Raw genomic sequence first — 24034 nt, forward strand, 5'->3', positions numbered from 1 at the left:
ATAAAGATGTTAAAAAAAAGGTAAATCCTTTAAATATTGTACTTCTTCCCTTAGCTTTAATTACATATCTTGTTCAACTATCAAGATGATACAAAATCCTAAAGTCTTTATAATATGGTGTCTCCTAAAGCAAATGCTATAAATGGATGGAATTTTCAGGCAACTAGTGTCGAACAGTGAGAACTCATTCAGCATATCTTAAATTCTCCAGTTTGCTCCAACCAAGACAGATATAAAGGTAATATGCTTTGTTTGGTTTTCTTGTAATTACAATAGATTTAAATGTTTTTATCACCAGTGTATCTTATTAATATCTTTTTAAAAAATACTATTTGGTATACCACAAGAAGAATGCAAACAGGCTGTGGCAGAGGCTGTGTGTCCAAACCCCCTTCAAGGAAGACATATGAAGACAGCCCAACAGGAATCAAATGTGGAAACAAGACAGTTACAGCAGAATCCTCTCATCAGGCTGCATTCCATCTGGCCCTCCTCGGCACAGCCTTCTTCTCCATGGAGCATTTATCAATCAGGGTCCCAGCAAAGCAGATGGCACGCTGCATAACTGAAGAGATTTTAATAAAGGGACTATTTACTAAAGCTTGGCAAGTAGAAAAACCAACAAGAGACAATGCAGTACTCTCAGGCTAGCAACAATGGGGTGTGTTTTCACCCCTGGGCCTGAAAAAGCAAAGGAAAGGAAGAGTTACAGGAACCCGCAAAAAAAGATGAATAGAGAGGGCCACCTGACAGGAGTTGTGACCTTCAGGTTAGGACGGGCAGGTAAGAAGGGAGTGAGAGAGGGGAACGAATCCTCCCATTTCACACCCTAGTCACACCCCCAACCTCTAACTGGAGAAATCCAAGTAGATGCCAGGTAGCAAGGATCCTACGGATGCAGTCCACACAGGTCTGCCTCCATGGACACACATCAAGGTGCGGAAGGGTGGGGAATGGATCTGGAGGGAAACAGAACTTATCCACTTCTGTGCAAGATCCTAAGATGAATGTGAAGCAAACTGCAAATAATATACAAGACATATCAAACAGTACAGCTGACTGGAGCAAAGGTGTATGTACGGAATTAATGGAAGAAAAAGTGGAAATGGTAGAATGAGGTAGAAGTCACAAGTTAGTTTGGTAGGTAACAGGCAGCCACCGAAGGTACACATACAGGAGAGCGAGATATTCCCAGAAAATGACAGCCGTATATACAGTCTGAATGAAAGCAGCATCACTGCAATCGGAGGTCAGTTAGATTACTCCTGCACCCTAAGTATTAAGGGGGTAGTAAGAAGTAAATATTAACATGCATTTCCCCTAGTATATCCCAGGTATCTCAAAAGTCATATCCATTTAATTCTCTCCATTTTAAACTGAGAAAACTGAGTCTCAGAAAAGTAACTTACTGAAAAACAACCAACAAGTAGTTAACTGTTACAAGGACCACATTATTTCACTAACTTGTGCTGTCTTGTAAGACTTGGCAGTAGAAAAAGAAAGTGAAGAATGGAAGTTTCAGTGACAGGCCCAGATCTCCATTAACAAGAAGATCTCAGATGAGTCCCTTAACCCCTTCCTGGATCAGCTTCCTCATCTGCAAACTAAGGGTATCTAACAAAATTATTTCTCCCATCTCTGAAATTCTCCTGTTGTATTACCAAGACTTAATTCATCAATCTTCCCACCCTCAAACCAACCTGCCAGTGAACACCCACAGCAACTTCATCTTCAACTCATCTCTTGCTGTAGACTATCACAATTAAACCCACCTACAGTCTCTCCAATAAACCCACTTAAGCAAAACTCTTCAGTGAGATGCTATCCCTAATTAACCCAACCTGGAAGTGATAGGCCTTCTGTGATATTGTGATATAAGAAATACATATTTGGTCACCATCCCCAGTTCTTGGTACAGATCGATCTCCTAAAACTCTTATGATTTCCTGAGTGATAGGGTGAAAGGAGCATCTTCTGTTATTCATAATAAGCCCCTTTCAAGCAAATCTGAATTTGTAGCAATGAGCTAACTCTTGGAGGAAACAGGCTGGTTGGTGTCATCCCTGATGACATATGATGTGGAGCATCTTTTCATATGCTTATTTTCCATCTGTGTATCTTCTTTGGTGAGGTTTCTGATAAGGTCATTGGCCCATTTTTTAATCAGGTTGCTTATTTTCCTGTTGTTGGGTTTTGAGAGTTATTTGTGTAGTTTAGATTACAGTTCTTCATCAGGTATGTCTTTTGCAAATACTTTCTTCCAGCCTGTGACTTGTCTTCCCATTCTCTTGACACTGTCTTTTGCATAGCAGAAGTTTTTCATTTTAATGAGGTCCAGCTCATCAATTATTTATTTCACAGATCATGCCTTGGTGTTACACCTGAAAAGTAACTGCCATACCTATGGTCACCTAGATTTCCTCCTGCATGATCTTTATTGTCATTCAGTTTTTTTAAAGTATTTAATGGCTAGTATATGCCTGGTACTCAAGCGACAATACCCTCAAGCATCCTGAAGCACTGCTTTAAGAAGTTCAACTGAACAACCAACCATTAAGGCAGTGACTCTCAACTGGGAGAGAGCACAGCCATCATGGTATAGTATGAACGTAGTGTCAAATTTAAGAGAACAGGCATTGGAATCAGACTGCCTAGATTCAGATTCCAACCATGCACTTACTACCTGTGTGCCCCTATGTCACAACTTCCTCTTCTAAAAAATGAGGAAAACAGAGGAGGTACCCACTGTACTTCACAGTACTGTTGTAAAATTAAATGACTTACTCCATGCTTAGCATAGTGCCTGTCACACTGTAAGTGCACAATAAATGCTAGTAGTGATACTTCTAGACCTTACAAGATGGGGTTGAGGTATAGTTTGAAAAACAATATTCAAAGTTATCACTGCTACAAATTTTTAATCGTGACATTTCATTTTATTTCAGGATTTCAAGGAAGACTAAGGTATAGTCTAAAATTCTCATATTCTGTGGTCACCTAATAAATTAAAGACTCAAAATGTGCAAAGTATGTAAGGCATGTGGAAGGTAGTAAATACAAGCCAGCAGGAAGAGTATGTGGTTAAAAATCTCAATTTGATGGAAGTAGACTGTTTTTTTAAAACACAAACTCCCATTTATTAAAAAAAATGGTAAAAATTTTAAGTGAGAACCTCAATTCACTTAATATTTTAATATCATATTATCAGTTTTCATTTGTACTAATCTAACAGAAGAAAAGTAGACTATATTTACAAATTAATCCACAGAATTAAGAATGGTTTATTCCTCAGTGGCTTCAATAAGAATCTGTTTCAAAGAACACTGGCTAATAAAACAATCAAAGCATAATTCTATTTTCTGTAACTACAAAAATTATACATAGAAGAGGAATCAAAACTGAATACTACTTTTAAAGTACTTTCAGAAGGAATAACTACAGCTAATTATGTGATATAAAAACAAGCAAATAATGTCAATTATATCTCAATAAAACTGAAAATAAAGCTGTTTCCTTATTTTAAAATTAAATTCTGTCTTCCTGATCTCAGGTTCAAATTAAATCTATTTTACGCTAAAATAAGATTTTTTAAAAAGACTATACCTGACATTTATAAGCCAACCAAATATATGCCTCCTATATTGGATTGGCCAATGCACAAAGCAGTCAAGGACAAAATTTTATGATTTTTGTCCAACAATAACTTCTATAAAAATGTTTGACAATATTAACTAAGTAGTATTTTATAATATATACATGTGCTTATCTGACTTTCAACAATTACCTTTAATTGTTTCCTCCACAACTTCTACCACACGATCTATCTGTTGAACCTAAAAAGAAAACAAACTGTTAGACAAGCAATTTACATGCAGAGGAAACAGCAATTTTTGTTTATCATAACACATTTCGAAGCACACAAATGCAAGTTTTCTTTAATGCATTTGGAGATATTATAAGAAATACTCCATATTGTTTGTGTTACAATGAAGTATGAAATTATCACTCTCCTGTCCTCCAATTATAATTGAAGAAATCATATTACATTTAAATAAACTGCCTGGAGTTCTATTAGGATAGCCTATCAACATAAACTCAACACATCCTGAGATATAAATTGCAGTTTAATTAAAACATGTATCTTCACACAGAGCTTCAAGGAAAATAGCATAATATGACAACCTACACAAAAGGATACATGCTGGTATTAAGAAGATCTACTCCAAATTTTATGCTTTATTATTTTAACACTGAAACCCCTTTTAATGAATTTCTACCATGTGCCAGGTACCCCGCTCAGGTCCGTGGAATACAAAATCAAATAACAGCTCTTGCCCTAGACGCAAGTGACTAAGGAAGATTTCCCAGGGTACCATGGGAACACAAAGGGAAGATAATAAAACACATCTGAGTAATCCAGCAATGCTCCTCAGGGAACCAGAGATGGCTCTTGAGGGATAAAAAGGATTCAGATAGGAGAAGCCCACTAAGGGAATTCAGTTAGAGTGGCTACAGTTTGGAAGGAAAATGAAAAAAGCAAAGATTGTAGCCCAAGAAGCTAGAGGAAGGAGAGCAAGACAGGTAACAAAAGGTCATAAGTTGATATTTATTCTACATTTAAAATCCTCAAAACCATTATTGTTTTATCACAAAATAGAAATATAAAAAGGAAATAAAGTAACTCATAACACTTTCCACTCCTCAGATGAAATCACTCATAACAGTTTGATGAGTAGATACCAAGTGTTAAACATTTACACATAATTCTGTTCTGTAGCGTTTTCTTCCATAACAAATTATTAGATAGATAACAGATAAAATAACAGACCTCAGCTTGATTTGTTTTTCTATACATCATCAATACATCTAGGTCTACTTCATTCATTTTACTAGCTGCCTACTCTCTCACATATGGATATAACATAATGCATTCATACAGTTCAGTAGCGATGAATTCCCCTACTGATGAGCATTTTTGTCACTCCTAATCGTTCATTATTATACAATGATGTTGCAATGAACTCAACTGAGACAAGAAGAACCTTTTAAAAACACTTTATTTAAAATGCAATGTCACATCTCTTTGAAATATTCTTTTGGCCTCAGTGCCTTATAGGAAATAAGGGAAGACTTGACAGAACACACTTGAATCCAGCTCTGCCTGTGACCACTCAGCCCAGCATGATGGTAGTAGTAACAATAATTATTGAGAAATTGTCAAAGGCAAAGTAAATCTCAGAGAAAGTAAGATATTTAGTCCTAAACAAACCTACCTAACTGGAGATGGATGTGTCCACCTAGAACCACTGGAACCATTAAGTTCTGGTTTTATTAAGAGAATCCACATGGCTTCCTTATAGAATGTGATCAAACCCAGGATAACAGAGAGTTCAAAGAGGAAGAAGTAGCCAGCAGTGTCAAATGCTTCAGAGATGACAAGTAACATAAAGACTAAAATGGGTATACCTGGGTATAACTGGGTCAATGAACCCAGTTCGGTAGTAATGAATCATAAATAAGAAAATGGTGACAGCTCATACATACAACTCTTACAGAAAGCTGGGTAGAAAAAAGAGAAAGAGGACTCCTGATAGCCAAAAAAAAAAAAAAAAAAAAAAAATCGAGTATCCATGTGTTAGTACATTTAATTCTTTCTTTCCTTCCTTCCTTTCTTTTTTAAAGTTTACATGCTGAGGAGAGAAAGGCCATAGATAAAAAGGAATTGAAGATAGAAGAAAAAATTGTTGGAGCTAGGTCCTTCAGGAAGCAGAGAGGGTAAGATCCAAAACACAGGTAGTAGAGACACAAGCCAGAATGGGAGAGGGGCCAAGTCATCTTCTGAGACAAGGGGTTAGGAGGGGAGCCTGAAAACAGATGCTATTACTCTTGTAGAAGTCAAAGAGGATATTAAACAAGATTCCCATCTGTTGGCCTCAATTTTCTCAGTGAAATAAGAAGGAAGTTCATCTGCTATGAGTGAGCAAGCATATTGTTAAATAAGAACAGAGTGGATGTTTAAAATACCTGTTAAAAGTTTAATACCTGGTTAAAAAAAAAAGAGAGAGAAGACTAGAAACACATAAAAATTGCTACGGTATTGAGATACCAGTTGAAACTAGATACCATGAACTTTTAACAATGACTCCATGTATAGCTGTCATTTTCCTCAGGGCCCAGCAGATATTATGTAGGAACGAAACAGTCAAATGGACTGACCCAACGTTTGTTCATTCCATCATTTATTCATTCACTCATCATTTGTTAAACATCTAACAAGTGCCAGGAAGGTTCAAAAGTCTGGGGAAATAGCACAGAGATTTACAGGACAGATGTGAAGGATATGGAAAAAAGGAAACTATGCTGGATAACATGAAACTGTAAGTATAGGTTAGATAGATAAAGAAGAAGCAGAACCAGAAAGGAGAAATAAAGTGGCTGGGGGTTGAAGGAAGGAAGGAATGAAAGGAAAGGGAGGGTGGGAAAGAGGAGCGAGGATGGAGAGAGATAAAGGAGAAAAGAGAATAGGAGGTTATAACCGAGTACAGATATAGGTATTTAGTATTTTTGAAGAACAGCAAGGTCCAAGATCTAGTCATGAGAACAATTTGCTGAAAGAGTTTGATAAAGGTGATAACCACTGGAGTTGAGAAGTAAGGAAATACGGTTAGAATGTTGGTGAGACATTCCATATGGACACTCAGATTGCCCACGATATTAGAAATACAGGTAGGATAAGGAAGGAAGAGTTGATCAAATTTCCCAGTGAATGACCAACATATCAGTTGAGGAAAAGACAGAATAAAAGAAGTACAATATAAAATAATTCAATAATGGAACCAAAACAAAAATGCTTTCCTATGCAGTTGGCGACATCACAGTTTAAAGGGAGTATTGCACCCAATCTCGTAGCACATGGACTGAATAAGAAGCGGGTTCCCTGGAGAAAAGTCAGAATAACATGTGGAGGGAGGAGTTAAAAGGTTAAAAAGTTGCGGGTAAGCTAAAACTGTAAAATTCTTAGAAGAAAACAAAGCCATAAATCTAGATGAATCTTGTATTAGACAATAGTTTCTTACTATTACATCAAAAGAATGAGTGATAAAAAAGGCAAACTGATCAAAATTAAAACCTCTTGGTACATCAAAGGACACTACTAGGAAAATAACAAGACAACATAGAAAATGGGAGAACATTTTTGCAAATCATATACCTGATAAGAGACCTGAATCTAGAATATATAAAGCGCTACTTGAACTCAATAAAAAGACAAATAAGCCATTTAAAAATGGGCAAAAGATCTGACTAGACACTTCTCCAAGAAAGATATACAAATGGCCAATAAGCACATGAAAATATGCTCAACATCATTAACCAACCAATAAATGCAAATCAAAACCACAATGGAGGAAGTGGGCAGTTACTGTTTAACATGCATAGATTTTCAGTTTGGAAAGATGAAAATGTTCTGGAGATGGATGCTGGTGATGGTTCCACAGCAGAGTGAATGTATTTAACGCCACTGAACTATACACTTAAAACTGATTAAGATAGTAAACTTTATGTTGTGTATATTTTACCACAATAAGATACTACTTCATACCCACTAGGATGGCTATAATCAAAAGGACAGACAGTAACAAATGTGGGCAAGGATACAGAGAAATTGGAACCCACATCACACATCGCTAGTGGGAATGCAATAAAATGGGGCTGCTCCTTTGGAAACCAGGCTGGCAGATCCTCAAACCATTAAACCATATCATCCAGCAATTCCAATCCTAGTTGGATACCCGAAAGAAATGCAAACGTATGCCCAGACAAAACTTGTACACAAACAGTCACAGCATTATTCATAATATGCAAAAGGCAGAAACAACCTAAGTCCCATCTACTGATGAATAGATAAACAAAAGGTGGTACATGTCCATACAACAAAGTGCCACTGAACCATAAAGGGAAATGAAGTATTAATAATGTTAAAACATTATGCTAAAGGCCAGAGGAAAAAACCAATCAACATATTGTCTGATTCCATGCATATGAAATGACCATAATAGGGAAATTTTCAGAGGCAAAGTAGATTAGTGATTACCTATGGACGGGTGGTGAAAGAAATGAGAGGGACTGCTAAGGAGTACTGTGTTTCTTTTTGGAGTGATGAAAATATTATAAAATTGACTGTGGTGATGGTCGCATAACTCTGTGAATATACTAAAAACCACTGAATTACACAACTTAAATGGGAGAATAGTGTGGTGTTTGAATTATATCTCAGAAGGGCTGTTATTACTGCCACCATCCCCCCCAAAAAAAGGTTGAGGGTGGTCAAATGTTCTAATGTCAAGGTCATGAAACTCAAGAAAAAACTGAGGAAATGTTCCAGTTAAAGGAGACTTAAGAGACCTGACAACTGAATGTAACTTTGGGTCTAGATCTGGGATTTTTCTCTTCCTATAAGGGACACTGGAACAATTAACAAGATCTGAATAAGGTCTGCACACTAACTGATAGTATTTTAACAATGTTAAATTCCTGATTTTTATAATTAGACTACAGTGATATGAGAATAGCCTTGTTTTTTAAATATAAGGACATTTAGAAGTAAAGAGGCATCAGGTTTACATCTTGCTCTCAAAAGGATCAGGAAAATGTCTATATATAAAAACAATACGTAAATTTGGTAAAATATTACCATTCGGGGAATCTGGGCAAATGGTGTATGTTAATTCTTTATTTTCACCACTTTTCTGTGAGTGTGAAATTATGTCAAAATAAAACTTTAGGGCTTCCCTGGTGGCGCAGTGGTTGAGAGTCCGCCTGCCGATGCAGGGGACATGGGTTCGTTCCCCGGTCTGGGAGGATCCCACACGCCGCGGAGCAGCTGGGCCCCTGAGCCATGGCCGCTGAGCCTGCGCGTCCGGAGCCTGTGCTCCGCAACGGGAGAGGCCACAGCAGTGAGAGGCCCACATACCGCAAAAATAAATAAATAAATAATAAATAAAACTTAAAGTGTGTGCATGGGTGTGGGTGTTGAAGAGATGAAGATTTTCTTTTACCCTAATGGTCACACAGAATTGACGTGAATGCATCAATTCTGAAATGCATCAAGCTGAAAATATATGCTCTGACTTTGAAAAAGTACTTGATTATCACATTCACTTTTAAGGCAGAAAAATAGATATTGCCTACTCCTGATCAGTAATTGCTGGGTGGTATGGGGGGAATCCAGGACTTCAAAAGGAAGGCTCTACCAAACTTTAAGAAAAAGAGAAAAAAGCATTTGATTACAAAAAGCAGGGGGGAAGTTCATTAAATGCTTTAAAGAAAATGTTGTGTCACTTCCATTTCTAGTAAGGAGGATACTGGAGGAAGCAGTGGGAGAAAAAAAAGAAAGAAGAGGAGACTGAAGAAAGAGAGAGAAGAGTCGGGGAGGGGGAATTAAGTGGAAGAGGGAGAGGCTGGGAGGCAAAAAGAACAGGGTGGGAGGCAGGGAGAGAAGAAAAAGCAGTCCTGAGTGAGAACAAACTCAAGATTCACATATAGTAATGAGGAATATATTGAATTCATTCTGGGAAGAAAAGGAAAGCTGTTCTTAATTAACACTATAAATTGTAGCCCTGAATACACAAGAGCTTAGTCTCTGGCATATAATTCAAATAAAATAAATAGAACAGTATCTTGTGTCCTTCAGGCACTTAGTTATAACCATACAGGAAAAAAAAAGACATGCGGTATGTTCTATTACAGACTCCATATGATCTTGACAATGAAGAAAGGAGTTGGTGAATAAACAATTCATAAATAACATTAATGAGTCATTCTGCTGCAGAACTTTTAAAAGAAACCCATAAAAATATTTTATTCAGCTATTATGAACTACTCCAAATTTATAACTCAACATATACTGAAGAAACAAACCTATACAAAGCCACCTAAAGCAAATAAAAGAGCTGTTCTGAAGTTTCCTAATTGTTTCGAGCAGTGCTGTCCAACAGAACTTTCTACAAGGACGGAAATGTTTACACACTGGGCTGTCCAACATGGTAGTCACTAGCCACATGTAGTTACTGCGTACTGGAAACACAGCTAACTGTGACTGAGGAACTGAATTTTGATTTTAATTCACTTAAATATTCACCTGTGGCTTTTGGCAACCACACTGGAAAGTGCAGGTTTAGAGTATGGCTAGGACAGCTACCCAGTTTGTGGTGCCGTGTTAAGGAAGCCCTAGGAAACGAACACACACCTCAAACACAATTTTGCCAACTAGGCTAAAATAAAAGAGTCATCAGAGAACAGGCTAATACTGTCCTGCAGTCAGAAGTTCAGCTTTCATATGCACTTGAAGTATCTTTTTTTCTGAACAACCAGCAGCTAGATAAGTTGCAACCAGACTACTAATGACACCGTTGATAGTTAACATTTCTTGAGCAATTACCACGTCCCAGGCTCCGTGCTAACACACCCCATGCACCATCACTTTTAATCCTCAGAACATCCCTCAGCAGTAGACACTTACTGTTATTTCCTAGGCTGAGGGAACTAAGGCACGAAGGTATCCTGCTAAATTCTAGCCAAGTGGTCTTAGTATATCTTATCTAGGAATGGCACATAAGGGGCACGTTTTGTGAATTTCCCTTTTCCTTTACACACCGAGGTCATTACTAACTGATCACAAAACGATATCCAACTGAACTTGGACTTTCAAGTTAACCAGGCAACAACTATTCCCCCAAACGCTCACCCACCAATCACCTCTGCCGTGCATGCATTCACTTGACAAGTATCTATTAAGCACCAACCAAGCACTACGACTGTTCTAGGAACGGGGGATCTAATGGTGAAAATACCAAGTCCCCGCTTCATGGGCCTTACATTCTATTTGGAGGAGACAAACAGGTAAACAACGGAAAATGTTCATTTCCTATCATGATAGATGCTATGAAGAAAATAAAATCTGGGAGTGGCCGGAGGAGGAGAGGGCAATTTTGCTACAGTGGTCCAGGTCAACCGCTGGACAGGCAGCATTGATGCTGGGACGTGAACCATAAGGCAGAAGCACCAACGTGAACGTCCAGGGGGAAGAGCACATACAGGGGTTGAGAGACAGAAGTGATGGCGAATGAGGGCCATCGTGGTAGGAGATGAGGTCAGATAATCAGGGAAGGAAGGCTATGTGAGACCTTGTAGCTCATGTTGTGCCGGTTACACTTTATATTCTACCTGCGAAAGGAAGTGTGATTGGAGGGTTAACTGAACAATCTCAGTAGCATCGCTCAGGCTAATTCTACAGCACTCTCTCTCCACATTTCTCTATTACTTGGTGTGAGGCTTTTTATACTTGTATGAATCTCGCTGGGGTTTTACTACCTCTTGATTTTATCCCAAGACACTTCAAATCCTTTCAAGGTTAACAAAGGTTAATAAATTATAGATACACATCAACATAGATACAGAGGAACTCTCTCATTAGCTCTCTTAATTTTGATTGTACATAAATAAAGTAGGACAACCTGTCATTTCATTCTAATTAAGAAATATCAGACCAACACTTTAAAACCACCTAAAAACTCTATCAACCTTTAAAAGAAAAAAATGCCTTTCTTTCTATCTCTGTGAAGAACTATACTATAAAAAGCCTTTTCCATTAAATGCATGTTCAGATTTTTCACTTTTACCATGATGGGAGCTTGATCCAATAATCAGCATTTGACAGGTTAAAGTTCAATACTGACTTCATGGTAAAAAAAATATTTTTCTCTCTAAAAAATTTTCCTTCAAGCTGTTAAGGGAAATCCCTACCTCTATAAATGGTATTGGAAGAGCTCAGTTTCCAAATCTCTTAAATTTGGAGAAGTCCAGAGCAGGCACTAGCTAACTCTGCTGGAAGACAGATTTCTTGAATTCACAAGCCCATGAACAAGTTTACTAATGTTACACAAAAGAGCATTTGATGCTACATGTGGTTTAACTTTTTCAAAAAAACTTTCTCATCTGCCAGTACAGTTTCATCTTCTTTCACCTCTTCATTGAGAAAAATTCTTCCCCAGCAGTACAAATAGCCCTTTCATCAAAAGTTATATGACAGCACATTCCACACACCACTAGAAGCATATTTTCTACCTGAATGGTACCAGTGAGTGACGAACACTGAGTAAGAGATAAAAATTACTAAGTGAAAGATGAGGCCAGGCTAGATGGATGCCAGCAAAATGGGGATCAGTACCAGGAACTTTTCCCCCTTAAATCCAATTAAAATACCTATAAAACTTTCTCACAGGGGTTGGGGGGGGATCTTTAAGAAACTAAAATCAACATGCTAAATTCAATTACATAGAGAAACATTCTTTGGGACATTAGAATATTATAGCCATATTAAATAATAGGACATGTTATAAAGTAAAAAATTATACATAAAGTAATACTAAAGTTGAAAACAGTAGTACTAGAATAAAACAGAAATACACATTAGGGATGTAAAACATCAACTAATAAACAATGTTGCATGTAGTAGGCAGAATAATGGTCTCTCAAAGATGTTCAAGTCATGATCCCAGAACCAGAGAGTAAATTACCTTCCATGGCAAATGGACTTTGCAGGTGTGATTAAGATTAAACACCTTGAGATGATGAGATTAACCTGGATTATCCTTAAAAGCTGAGGATCTTTCCCATCTCCGGATAGAGAGAGAGATCAAGATAGAAGAAGGGTCAGAGAGAGATGGCACTGCATTGCTGGCCTTAAAGATGGAAGAAGGGGGCCACAAGTCAAGGAATGTGGTGGCCTCTAAAAGCTGGAAAGGGCAAGGAAGAAGACTCCCCTAGAGCCTCCAGAAAAGGATGCAGCCCTGTCAACACCTTGATTTTAGCCCAGTAAAACCCATGCCCAACTTATCTCCAGTATCGTAAGATAATAAATACGTGTTGTTTTAACCAACCACGTTTCTGGTAATTTGTTATGGGACATGTGAAACTCATACATTAATTAAGAAACAAACATGATAAGAGCACCATCAAAGAGGGAAGGGAAATTTTAAAAATAAATGCTGCTGGAACTGAGAACAATGAAAAAAATAAATGCATACTTCATATTTAACAAATATTCACTCAATAAGTATTTACTGAGCCAGACACTGTAGTAAGTACAGAAACTAACGTAAAATATGTAAAGCTGGGCTTCCCTGGTGGCACAGTGGTTGAGAGTCCGCCTGCCAATGCAGGGGACACGGGTTTGTGCCCCGGTCCAGGAGGATCCCACATGCTGCGGAGCGGCTGGGCCCGTGAGCCATGGCCGCTGAGCCTGCGCGTCCGGAGCCTGTGTTCCACAGCGGGAGAGGCCACAGCAGTGAGAGGCCCGCGCACCGCAAAAACAACAAAAAGTAAAGCTGTAAAATAATAGCACACAGAATCCCTGGCTTTGTGGAGCTTGTAAGTGTCCACCACAGTAAACTGCAGACAGAGCGAAGAGCTGAACAAATCCTTTCCATAATTAAAAAAAAGGTCTAAAAGAAAAAGAAAAAATATATACTTTATCAGACCTGTTCCTCGATCCTGGAAACGTAAATTTTAAGTTTTGAAACCACAGGAGAAATTACCCACTCATTCCCCTCTCCCTCAAATTCCAAGTTTCTAATATATCAAAATTTTAAAAGGCAATGAAAAATAATGATAAAGAGACACACAAATTTTCCCAAGTTAAAATAGATTCCCTGCTGTTGAGTTGTAGGAGTCCTTTAGATATTCTGGTATAAACCCTTTAGGAGATATGTGTTTTGGAAATGTTTTCTCCCAATCCCTGGCTTATCTTTTCATCTTAACAGTATCTTTGGGGGAGCCAAAGGAATTAATTTTGATGAAGTCCAATTTATCAATTTCTTTTCTTCTGTGTCCTAAGAAATAGCTGTATGTGGCTACCTAAGAAACAGTTTCCTAATTTAAGGTCACCAAAAAAGAGGGGAAGGTGATAAAACTTTATCAAAGATATATGGATATTAAACAATCACAGAAAATATGCTCAACATCATTAGCCAACAGAGAAAACAAATTAAAACCACAATGAGATGCTACTCATTCCTAGCACAACAGCTAAAATTAAACTGGGAGTACCAAGCTTTGGTCAAGATGTGAAGCAAATGAACTGCTGGTGGAAATGCAAAATAGTATAGCTGTTTTGGAAAACACTTTGGCAATTTTTAAAAGGCTGAGCAGATGCTGACCATGTGACCAAGCAATACCATTCCTAGGTATTCACCCAAGAGAATGCAAACATAATTCACACAAAGACCTGTGCACGAATGTTTACAGCAGCTTTATTCTTCATAGTCCCAAACTGGAAACAACACAACTTTCCATCAACTTGCTAAATGTATAGACAAACTGTGATCCATCCATACAGTGAAATAATTCCATACAATAAAAAGTAACAAACTATTAATAATCACAACAAAATGTAAAACAGATAGCTAGTGGGAAGCAGTCACATAGCACAGGGAAATCAGCTCGGTGCTTTGTGACCAGCTAGAAGGGTGGGATAGAGAGGGTGGGAGGGAGGGAGATGTAAGAGGGAAGAGGTATGGGGATATATGTATATGTATAACTGATTCACTTTGTTGTAAAGCAGAAACTAACATACTATTGTAAAGCAATTATACCCCAATAAAGATGTTAAAAAATAATAATAATCACAACATGTATGAATACTGAATGAATCATGCTAAGTGAAAAAAGAAACAAAGTAACATATACAGGCATACCTCATTCTATTGCACTTCACTTTACAGCACTTTCCAAATACTGAGTTTTTTATAAATTGAAGGTTTGTGGCAACCCTGCATGGAGCGAGTCTATTGGCAGCATTTTTCCTGCAGCATTTGCTCACTTCCTGTCTCTGTGTCACATTTTGGTGATGCTCACAATACTTCAAACTTTTTCATTATTATATTTGTTGTGGTGATGTGTGATAAGTGGTCTTTAATGTCACTACTGTAATTAATTTAGGGCAGCATGAACGGCACCCACATAAGACAGCAAACTTAACTGATTACTGAAATGACAAAAAAGGATTTAGACTATTACATAAACTTAGTTGACAAAGAAGCAGGATTTGACAGAACTGACTCCAATTTTGAAAGTTCTACTGTGGGTAAAATGCTATCAAATAGTACTGCAGGCTGCAGAGAAACTGTTCATGAAAGGAAGAGTCAGTCGATGCAGCAAACTTCAGTGTTCTCTTATTTTAAGAAACGGCCACAGCCACCCCTCTTCAGTAACCACCACCCTCATCGGTCAGCAGCCATCAACACTAAGGTAAGAGCCTCCAACCCCCAAAAGACTGTGACTCACTGAAGGCTCAGATGATGCTTAGCATTTTTTAATAATAAAGCATTATTTAAAATGAAGGTATGGGGACTTCCCTGGTGGTCCAGTGGTTAAGACTCCATGCTCCCAATGCAGGGGGCCCGGGTTCAATCCCTGGTCAGGGAACTAGATCCCGCACACCCCCATCTAAAGATCCCGCGTGCCGCAACTAAAGATCCCGCATGCCCCAGTGAAGATTCCACCTGCCGCAACTAAGACCCAGCACAGCCAAGTAAATATTTTTTTAAATAAAATAAAATTAAGGTATGAATACATTTTTTAGACATAATGCTATTGCACACTTAAGAGACTACAGTATGGTGTAAACACAACTTTTATATACGCTTGAAAAGCAAAAAGATCATGTGACTTGCTTTACTGTGATGTTTGCTTTATTGCAGTGGTCTGGAACCAAACCGAAAATATTTCTGAGGTATGCCTATAATTCCATTTATTTGACATTCTGAAAAAGGCAAAACTATAGGGACAGAAATCAGAACAGTGGTTTCCGAGGACTGTGTTTACTGTTTGCTGGGGGTGGGAGTTGGGGGAGCTGACCACAGAAGGAGACAAGGGAAATTTCAGGTGCCATGGAAATGTTCTGTACGAAATTCATCAGAGGTGATTTCATTACATGTTAATTATATTTCAATAAATTGTACTTAAAATAACAAAAAATTAGTATCAATAACATACAAGAAAATAATTAACATATAATGAATAAAGGGCATATAGAAATAACCACTAGATTATACTGCTTCTGACACTTACCTTTTCACACTATCTTACCCCTACCCTCCCTCAGTCTTTCACCCTGTCATGTTGATTCTGACTTAAGCATTTCATTGAATGTAAACTCTTTCTTTCCACCCTATTTATTACTCATCTGCACTACTCCAAGCTACACCTCTTAAAATTAGCGCCTCCAAATTACACTCAAATCAGGGTGCACTTCTTGCTATTCCTTCTCCCTTCCAGGCACCCTTAAGCACACATGCTTTTCCTTAGATACGTTACTGCTTCTGCTCAAAAGCCCTCTCTCCTTTCTCCATTCATCAAACCACTACTCATCCTTTGAAACCCTGGTCAAGAATGGTTTCAACCTCTGTGTGCCCACCAGACTTTATCCCTATGCATATTTATCATGATTATTTGCAGCTCTCCTCAGATTTTACTGTCTTTAAGGACAGACAAGTTTTATTCAGCTCTGTATCTCTAGCAAATAGTTTCATTCCAGGCACATAGCTGTGCTCAGTGTTAACTCTACTAGTAAGATAATTAAATTTTTAAAAAAATGCTAATACAGAGCACTAACTATGTGCCAGGGACCATGCTAAGCACATCATGTGTATTAAATACTTTAACCCTTACAAAACTCGGAGTTAGGTTCTATTGTTATCTCCATTCTATGATGAAGAAACTGAGGCACAGGGAGGTTAAGTAACTTGTACAAGGTCACACAGCTAATAAGTGGTGGAGCAGGGATATGAACCTGTGTAACCTAGCTCCTAAATCCATGCTCTTCCTAGTATGCTAGACTACCTTTTTATAATTCAGTAGGTGAAAAATGTATACACATATAGATAAAATTAGAGGAAGCCATGAAAAAGTAAAAACAACAGATCTAGGAAGGTAAAAAAATGAATGGGCTTTTAAATCTACATGTCATTCTGTTACAATACTGCCATTTTGATAATTAAAGGTAAAAAAAATGGAATATGACAAGAAGAAATATCAGAAGACATGAAGTAGAGACAAATAGGAGAAGGACAGTTTCTAAAATTTTGCCCTCAATATCGATGCCACCATTACCGTGACATTATTCCATTTCATGAATTTATTTACCTTCTGGAATACAGTAATACGATAGAAATGTTCTAAAACGTATCCTCTTTCAAATGCTGCTTTATTTATACACGTAATTTTCAAAATTAACATTCACGTATGAAAGAGCCATCATGCTGTCTGACTTTTCAGGATTAGAGCAGCCTGCCTGAAAAGATGTTTAAACCACTGCAAATCAACCTGGTAAGAGTCTCTGAGGTAAGTGGACACCTGCGTTAAACCACAATTTTGCTCAGCCGCCCAAAGGAAACATGCATCTGCCTGCAGGGCTCAGAGCTGGCACATCAGGACGTGCTGTCATATACAAATTCTCAGCATCTAACGGTATTCTGCTTTGAACTGCATGTTTTAAAAATGTTTTTAAATGTTACAACCTGTTTATTAATTCACAGTTTATTTAGGATTTCTAGAGATATTATACGAAGATAAGCCTAATGAATCAATGCCAAGACCAATTTCAGATACAGTCTTTATTAGCTCAGAAAACCTACACAAAATGTACAATTCTGTAAACATGTTTTCCTGTAACAGAATAAAAACCAACCTTCCTAATAAATGTCATGCTTATCAATAATGACTACTATAAGAACTGAGAAATAACACTACCTTAAGCAGAACTCAAGCAAATAAATACTATTTCAGCCATCTATTCCTAACACAACTCCCAGCTGATGGACACAAAGTGTATTTCCATCTGAACCTTACAGAGAAATTCCCAACTAATCAATCTCCCCATCATCTAGGGACCCATCCCACCACACTCTCCAGAAGGTTGAAGATGTTCTAGGCTCAAATCAGATTTCTCTCCCCAAGAACTGGAATGCAAGCTCTATGGGGACAGGGATCTTTGGTGATTTTATATACCGCTGCATTCCTAGAACCTAGAACAGTAGCTAGCACTTAGTAGGCACTCAGTAAGTACTAGCTGAATAGAAAAAAACAATAATGTGGCACCCCTGGGATTTAAAGCCTGGCTTTCTGAGCTCTGAAGTCTATTATTCTTTTTTGCTACCAGACTTTAAAACAGAACATCCTTTCTGGTTGACTATGCTAAAAGAAGCTTTCCTGCCAAAAAGCAAACTAAAGAGAAGAAAAGTAGCATTCAATAGGTACAGTCACAACATCTTGGAACTACCTACAGCTAGACACAGAGTAACCAATGTAAACAAATAAGAGCAGTGATTTAAAAAAACAAAAGTGACATTGCATGAAAACTGCTTCCAAGGTGAACAGTTAACCATTGTATTTGTCAAAAGAGAAATGAAGGGACTTCCCTGGTGGTGCAGTGGTTAAGAATCCACCTGCCAATATAGGGGACACGGATTTGAGCCCTGGTCCGGGAAGATCCCACATGCCGTGGAGCACCTAAGCCCGTGCACCACAACTACTGACCCTGTGCTCTAGAGCCCGCAAGCCACAACTAGAGAAAGCCTGCACACAGTAATGAATACCCAACGCAGCCAAAAATGAATGAATGAATGAATGAATGAATTTTATTTGAAAAAAGAGAAATGAAAATTTTCACTGTAAGGTAAAATGTTTCAAGATCCCATAAAAATGAAAAAGATCTTGATTCTGCACTGATTACCTATAAATTCATGTTTTTATAAATTTATATTCTAGATATAAACTTCATTTAATCATGCTAGGGAAAAAGTTTTGGTTAAAAAAAGGTCTTTCTATCCAACACATATACGTTTTCAAATCTGTTCTTTCTCCTCTCCTGCTATAAAAAAAAACCCGGATGGGAGAAGCCTACAGATTACTGCCACCAAAGCCAGTTCTTCTGGACCCAGAGGTTGATAGGTATTACTTCTGGTTGATATTCTGTTATTTTCTTTCTCCGTTCCACCACACAGATAATATTAATCACAACTAGATTCAGGAGACATTACGACAGATGATAATATAAAGCCCAGGAGTCAAATCACCAATTACTAAGTGCCCTCACCACACTGCTCTCTCTGATTATGGAAACAAATTAACTGTCCCATTTCTAAAGGTTGATATGGGTGGAAATTAACGTTATGATGGTAACAAATATCATTCTTCCTTATTAAACATCTTCTTAAATGCTTACTCCAGGAGCACCTGCAAACATGGGACAGACTTGTCTTTTTTTTTTGCGGTACGCGGGCCTCTCACTGCCGCGGCCTCTCCCGTTGTGGAGCACAGGCTCCGGACGCGCAGGCTCAGCGGCCATGGCCCACGGGCCCAGCTGCCCCGCGACACGTGGGATCCTCCCAGACCGGGGCACGAACCCGCGCCCCCTGCATCGGCAGGCGGACTCCCAACCACTGCGCCCCCAGGGAAGCCCCAGACTTGTCTTTTTAACTCAAGTGTGCAATAAGTACCTTGCTCACCATCTAAAGGCAGCCTTTTATTTCGATCACTTGGTCAACAGAGCAGACCATCCTCCCTGTATGTGGCACAACACAGACAAATCCTAGCAGGAGGTGAAAGCACATAATACAGTTACAGCTGGTCTTCCTTCGACTTCTATTAACGCTCTCCCATCACAGAAACTCTGTGAGGAAAATTCTGTGAAGGAATAACAGTTTTCACACAGCCTGTAAATCAACTGTGCAATACAATTCTAAACATCCTCCTAAAAACAGGTTCCCAAGTCAATGAATTTAAACACCTTCATATTTTTTTTACACTTCAGAATTGTTTTTCCTTTGTGTAAACCAATATATTTCTTTTTTTAAAAATAAATTTATTTATTTTTGGCTGTGTTGGATGTTCGTTGCTGCGCAAGGGTTTTCTCTAGTTGCAGCAGGGGCTACTCTTCATTGCGGTGAGTGGGTTTCTCATTGTGGTGGCTTCTCTTGTTGCAGAGCACAGGCTGTAGGCGCGCGGGCTTCAGTAGTTGTAGCACACGGGTTCAGTAGTTGTCGCTCGCAGGCTCTAGAGTGCAGGCTCAGTAGTTGTGGCTCACAGGCTTAGTTGCTCTGTGGCATGTGGGATCTTCCCAGACCAGGGCTCGAACCCATGTCCCCTGCATTAGCAGGTAGATTCTTAATCACTGTGCCACCAGGGAAGCCTCTAATTCATTTCTTTACTTGACTGTAACTCACTATGTTTCAGAAGGTTTCTGATTTTGTAGCAGTTCAACAATTATATTCAGAAATAGATCTCTCGAAATGCCAATTATAAATAATATTGGTTTCCTTCTCCAAATTTTCTTCAGAATTTTCAGTTCTCCTGTACATAATTTTTATATATAAAGTGTCAGTTATGATAGATGTCATATAGCTGCCACAGATAAAAATGCTCTATAAAATGATGTTGACAAAGAACAATCTTATACTTTATTAATAATACCAAATGCTGAAGATATAATTAAACTACAACCCCGAAATGTTGTTATTGTTAGTGCAATTCTACTTTTGGAAACTTTTCACAATATACTGATCTTAAATTTAAAAAGCCCTTTATGAGCATTACTGTATGATGTACATTTCCTAAAAATTAGAAAACTACTTATATCCAACAATTAAGAACAGTTAAATAACTTATGGTATACCCTTCAGCAGAAAATTAACACAGGACTTAAAATGGTTAAAGAGCTCATGGAATAAAATCTCATGGAAAAATAAGGACACAAAATAGTTTTGAGATTACAATTAAGTAAAATAGGCAGAGGTTAAAAGTCTGAAGGGGATGATTATTGTGTTAGGGTGAGAGGATTATGAATTTTCTTTCTATTCACTTTTTCAAACATGTATTGTTTCTCCAATTATAAAGAAGCTAAATAAATATAAAGAATTTTAAGGGTAATAAAATGAGACAAAGAGACAAAACAGAAAGCATGCTAGATTAAATGGGGAAAAAAATGTTTATTTGCCATACGCACGAGTTTACATCATCCCTGAAAATAGTGTTCCGTATCACCAGCGCTGGGCATCCTCTCTCCCACCATCTTGAGAATCTCCCCAATATACTCACATACACTTAGCTCTTCACAATACACAGTGGAGTTCAGGGAAATGTTACCATAATGTACACAGAGAAGAGACTTCTGCCATACTACAGAAATTCTACTATTCTGGGAACTTAATTCCTTGAGATGAATTGAAAGATGAATTCTAAGCTTTTACCATGCTTTATCTCTAAAACAGAATCCTAACTAGTTTTCTATTTCCCTAACACAGCAGGATTATGTTTATGGAGAAAGTTAGTCTGACATGAAAAGATAGCTCAGGAGTCCATATTCAGTTCATTCCTTAAACCAAGAGAAATCAAAATGTAAACAGACAAGTGGTGAAAACAAACTAAAGTTCCCAAACATTCAGGTTCTGTTTGTTTAACATGAGAATGCTTGTTCAAAGATTATTAAATTTGCCAATGGGGCAAGGACTTCACAGCAGAAAACAAGTTCAATACACTGAGAATACAGTATAAGAACCTATCAATTGGGCTTCCCTGGTGGCGCAGTGGTTGAGAGTCTGCCTGCTGATGCAGGGGACACGGGTTCCAGCCCCGGTCTGGGAGGATCCCACATGCCGTGGAGCAACTAGGCCCGTGAGCCACAACTACTGAGCCTGCGCGTCTGGAGCCTGTGCTCCGCAACAAGAGAGGCCGCCACAGTGAGAGGCCTGCGCACCGCGATGAAGACTGGCCCCCGCTTGCCACAACTAGAGAAAGCCCTCGCACAGAAACGAAGACCTAACACAGCAAAAATTAATTAATGAATTAATTAATTAATAAACTCCTACCCCCAACATCTTGTAAAACAAAAAAAAACAATACAGCAAACCTTCCAGAGGTAATTATAATTATATAAAAAAAGAACCTATCAATAGTACATCAAATAAGGAAAAAACTCCAGTAAGTCTCAATCCAGATGCCAATTTTTCATACATATTTTTCTATGAGCATACAATATTTTTATATATATTTTTAAATTAATAGAGCCTCTTTAAAAGAAAATCATTACTAACCACAGTGAGTACAGCTATAACAGAATGGTGGGAAGGATGAAACACCACCATTTGGTCAACAAGTACTGTCTAAATGCTAACTCCCTCTGGGCGTTTGTGAACAGTGATGTCCACAAAGAATAAGAAAGATATTATAGGAAGTAGTCATCCCCTGACTTCACAGAACTTACTGCCCAACAGGGAAAGAAGCACACCAACAACAGAAGTACAAAAGGAAGCTTCTTTCATTCAGTCAGTCACCAAACACTGATTGAAAGGATGCCTACTGTATTTCAGGCACCTTGGCAAAGGCTGGAGAAACGTGGTGGGCGTTTAAAAAAAGACTGAAAAGCTGTCAGCATGGAGCTAATAATTCAAAAAGAGAGGTGGGCTGTATTCAAAAAACCACGTAAGTTAACCCCCAAAATACAACTCTGTGAAATGCTGAGAGATCAAATGAAAGGTAACTGCATAGTAAGTGAAAGGAACCCAGAGACAGGATTATCGAGGCCTGCGCAGAGCAGTCAGGTCAGGCTGAGAGAAGGGGTAATGGTGAAGCCACGTCTTGGGGGATGAGTAAGATGGAAGTGGGACATTCCAAAAAAGACACCTATATAGTATGATATGGCAAGAGATAGTGCTGGACACACAGATAAAGACCAGGTTATAATTAACGACCTTAAATTCCATACTATGGCTTTTTATTGTGTAAGTTTTTCTTTTTAAATGAGAGAACCTAGAACATGTTTTCGCAGTAGGTTCAGATGTTACACAGACATGACAAAGTTTCCGTGGCAATAGGGAAAGTATGTTAAGGACAGCCAGAAGTGTAACCTAGCTTGTAAATAACCTAGACATAGAAAATAAAATGTGGAGCCATGACAAGTTTTAACAATGTAGGACTGTCTTTTTTCCTATCAGGTGCAAGCTTACCCCTATGATGCTCAGCCCTTTAAGGTAGTCCTGGCGAGGCTGGGCTTGAGGAACACATCCAGCAAGCACTATTTTCTTGTTCTCCTCTTGAGCTTTTCTAAAAGATTGAAGAGAAAACAGTGTTAATTCTTTTCCTCACAAGCGTACCCTTGGAAACTGATGTTAGTGCACGTAAGTTCCCTAAAACATAACATGACCATCTAGCATCAAACAGGATTTTCTTACAACTGCTTCAAAAACATGCATTATAATAAGACTTCTGAACTATGTGTCTATTTAACACACCATAAACAACACAATGGCAGTCCAATCTGATAATGTCTTTCATTACAGCCTCATTATAAAACAAAAAATTTTACTTATATAGAATATTCAAGGATATAAATCGTTCTTGAAAACCACATTTTCCAGATAGACATTAGCCATTCAATTATTTTAAATCATTCATTATTTTAAATATTAATATTAAAACATAATACATGATTTCCCAGTCTTTTGTCTAGTATAAAAGTAAAATATACATTGATACATTGCATACATTGATTCTGTGCTAGAAGACAGTGGTAAACCAAGCAGAGCTAACAACTTCTCCTAGAAACTATTCATATTCTTTACCCATTTATATTAAAATTTTAAGTCTTCAATTCTTCTTCAAGTATGTGGGTTTGGGACGTGTGATGCTTTGTTTCCTTTTTTCCCCTGGTTGCTCGGGTATTGTGTTTTGTACACCAACTGTGTTTCTGAGCCCCCCACCCCGGGCAATGTCTAGGTTTCTGAAACCAACTGAGAAAGCTAAGGGAATCAGCAGTCCAGTTTCCAGACTTGTAACTTTTAGACTACACCACCATGAAGTGAAAAGTCTCTGTATCTGACACCCTTTTTTGTTTCTGTCAACTTTTTCCAGGCTACAAATTCAGAACCGAAAGCCTAAAAAAAGGTGGCAGGGGATGGTTAACAGAACTAGCTATGGGTGA

At 38.1% G+C, this 24034-nt stretch overlaps 1 protein-coding gene across 2 annotated transcripts in view; it reads right to left on the reverse strand.

Moving 5' to 3' along the window:
- CDKAL1 (CDK5 regulatory subunit associated protein 1 like 1) overlaps positions 1-24034 on the reverse strand; it is a 649098-nt gene that overhangs the window by 461306 nt on the left and 163758 nt on the right. For both annotated transcript variants that reach the window (XM_060164267.1, XM_060164266.1), the window contains 2 exons: positions 23061-23157; positions 3785-3833 (listed from right to left, as the gene is read on the reverse strand). In XM_060164267.1, the coding sequence (XP_060020250.1) occupies positions 3785-3833; positions 23061-23157 (146 nt within the window). The remainder of the gene's footprint in view (positions 1-3784; positions 3834-23060; positions 23158-24034) is intronic.

Source organism: Lagenorhynchus albirostris, chromosome 10, assembly GCF_949774975.1.
Source record: "Lagenorhynchus albirostris chromosome 10, mLagAlb1.1, whole genome shotgun sequence".
Lineage (NCBI taxonomy): Eukaryota > Metazoa > Chordata > Mammalia > Artiodactyla > Delphinidae > Lagenorhynchus > Lagenorhynchus albirostris.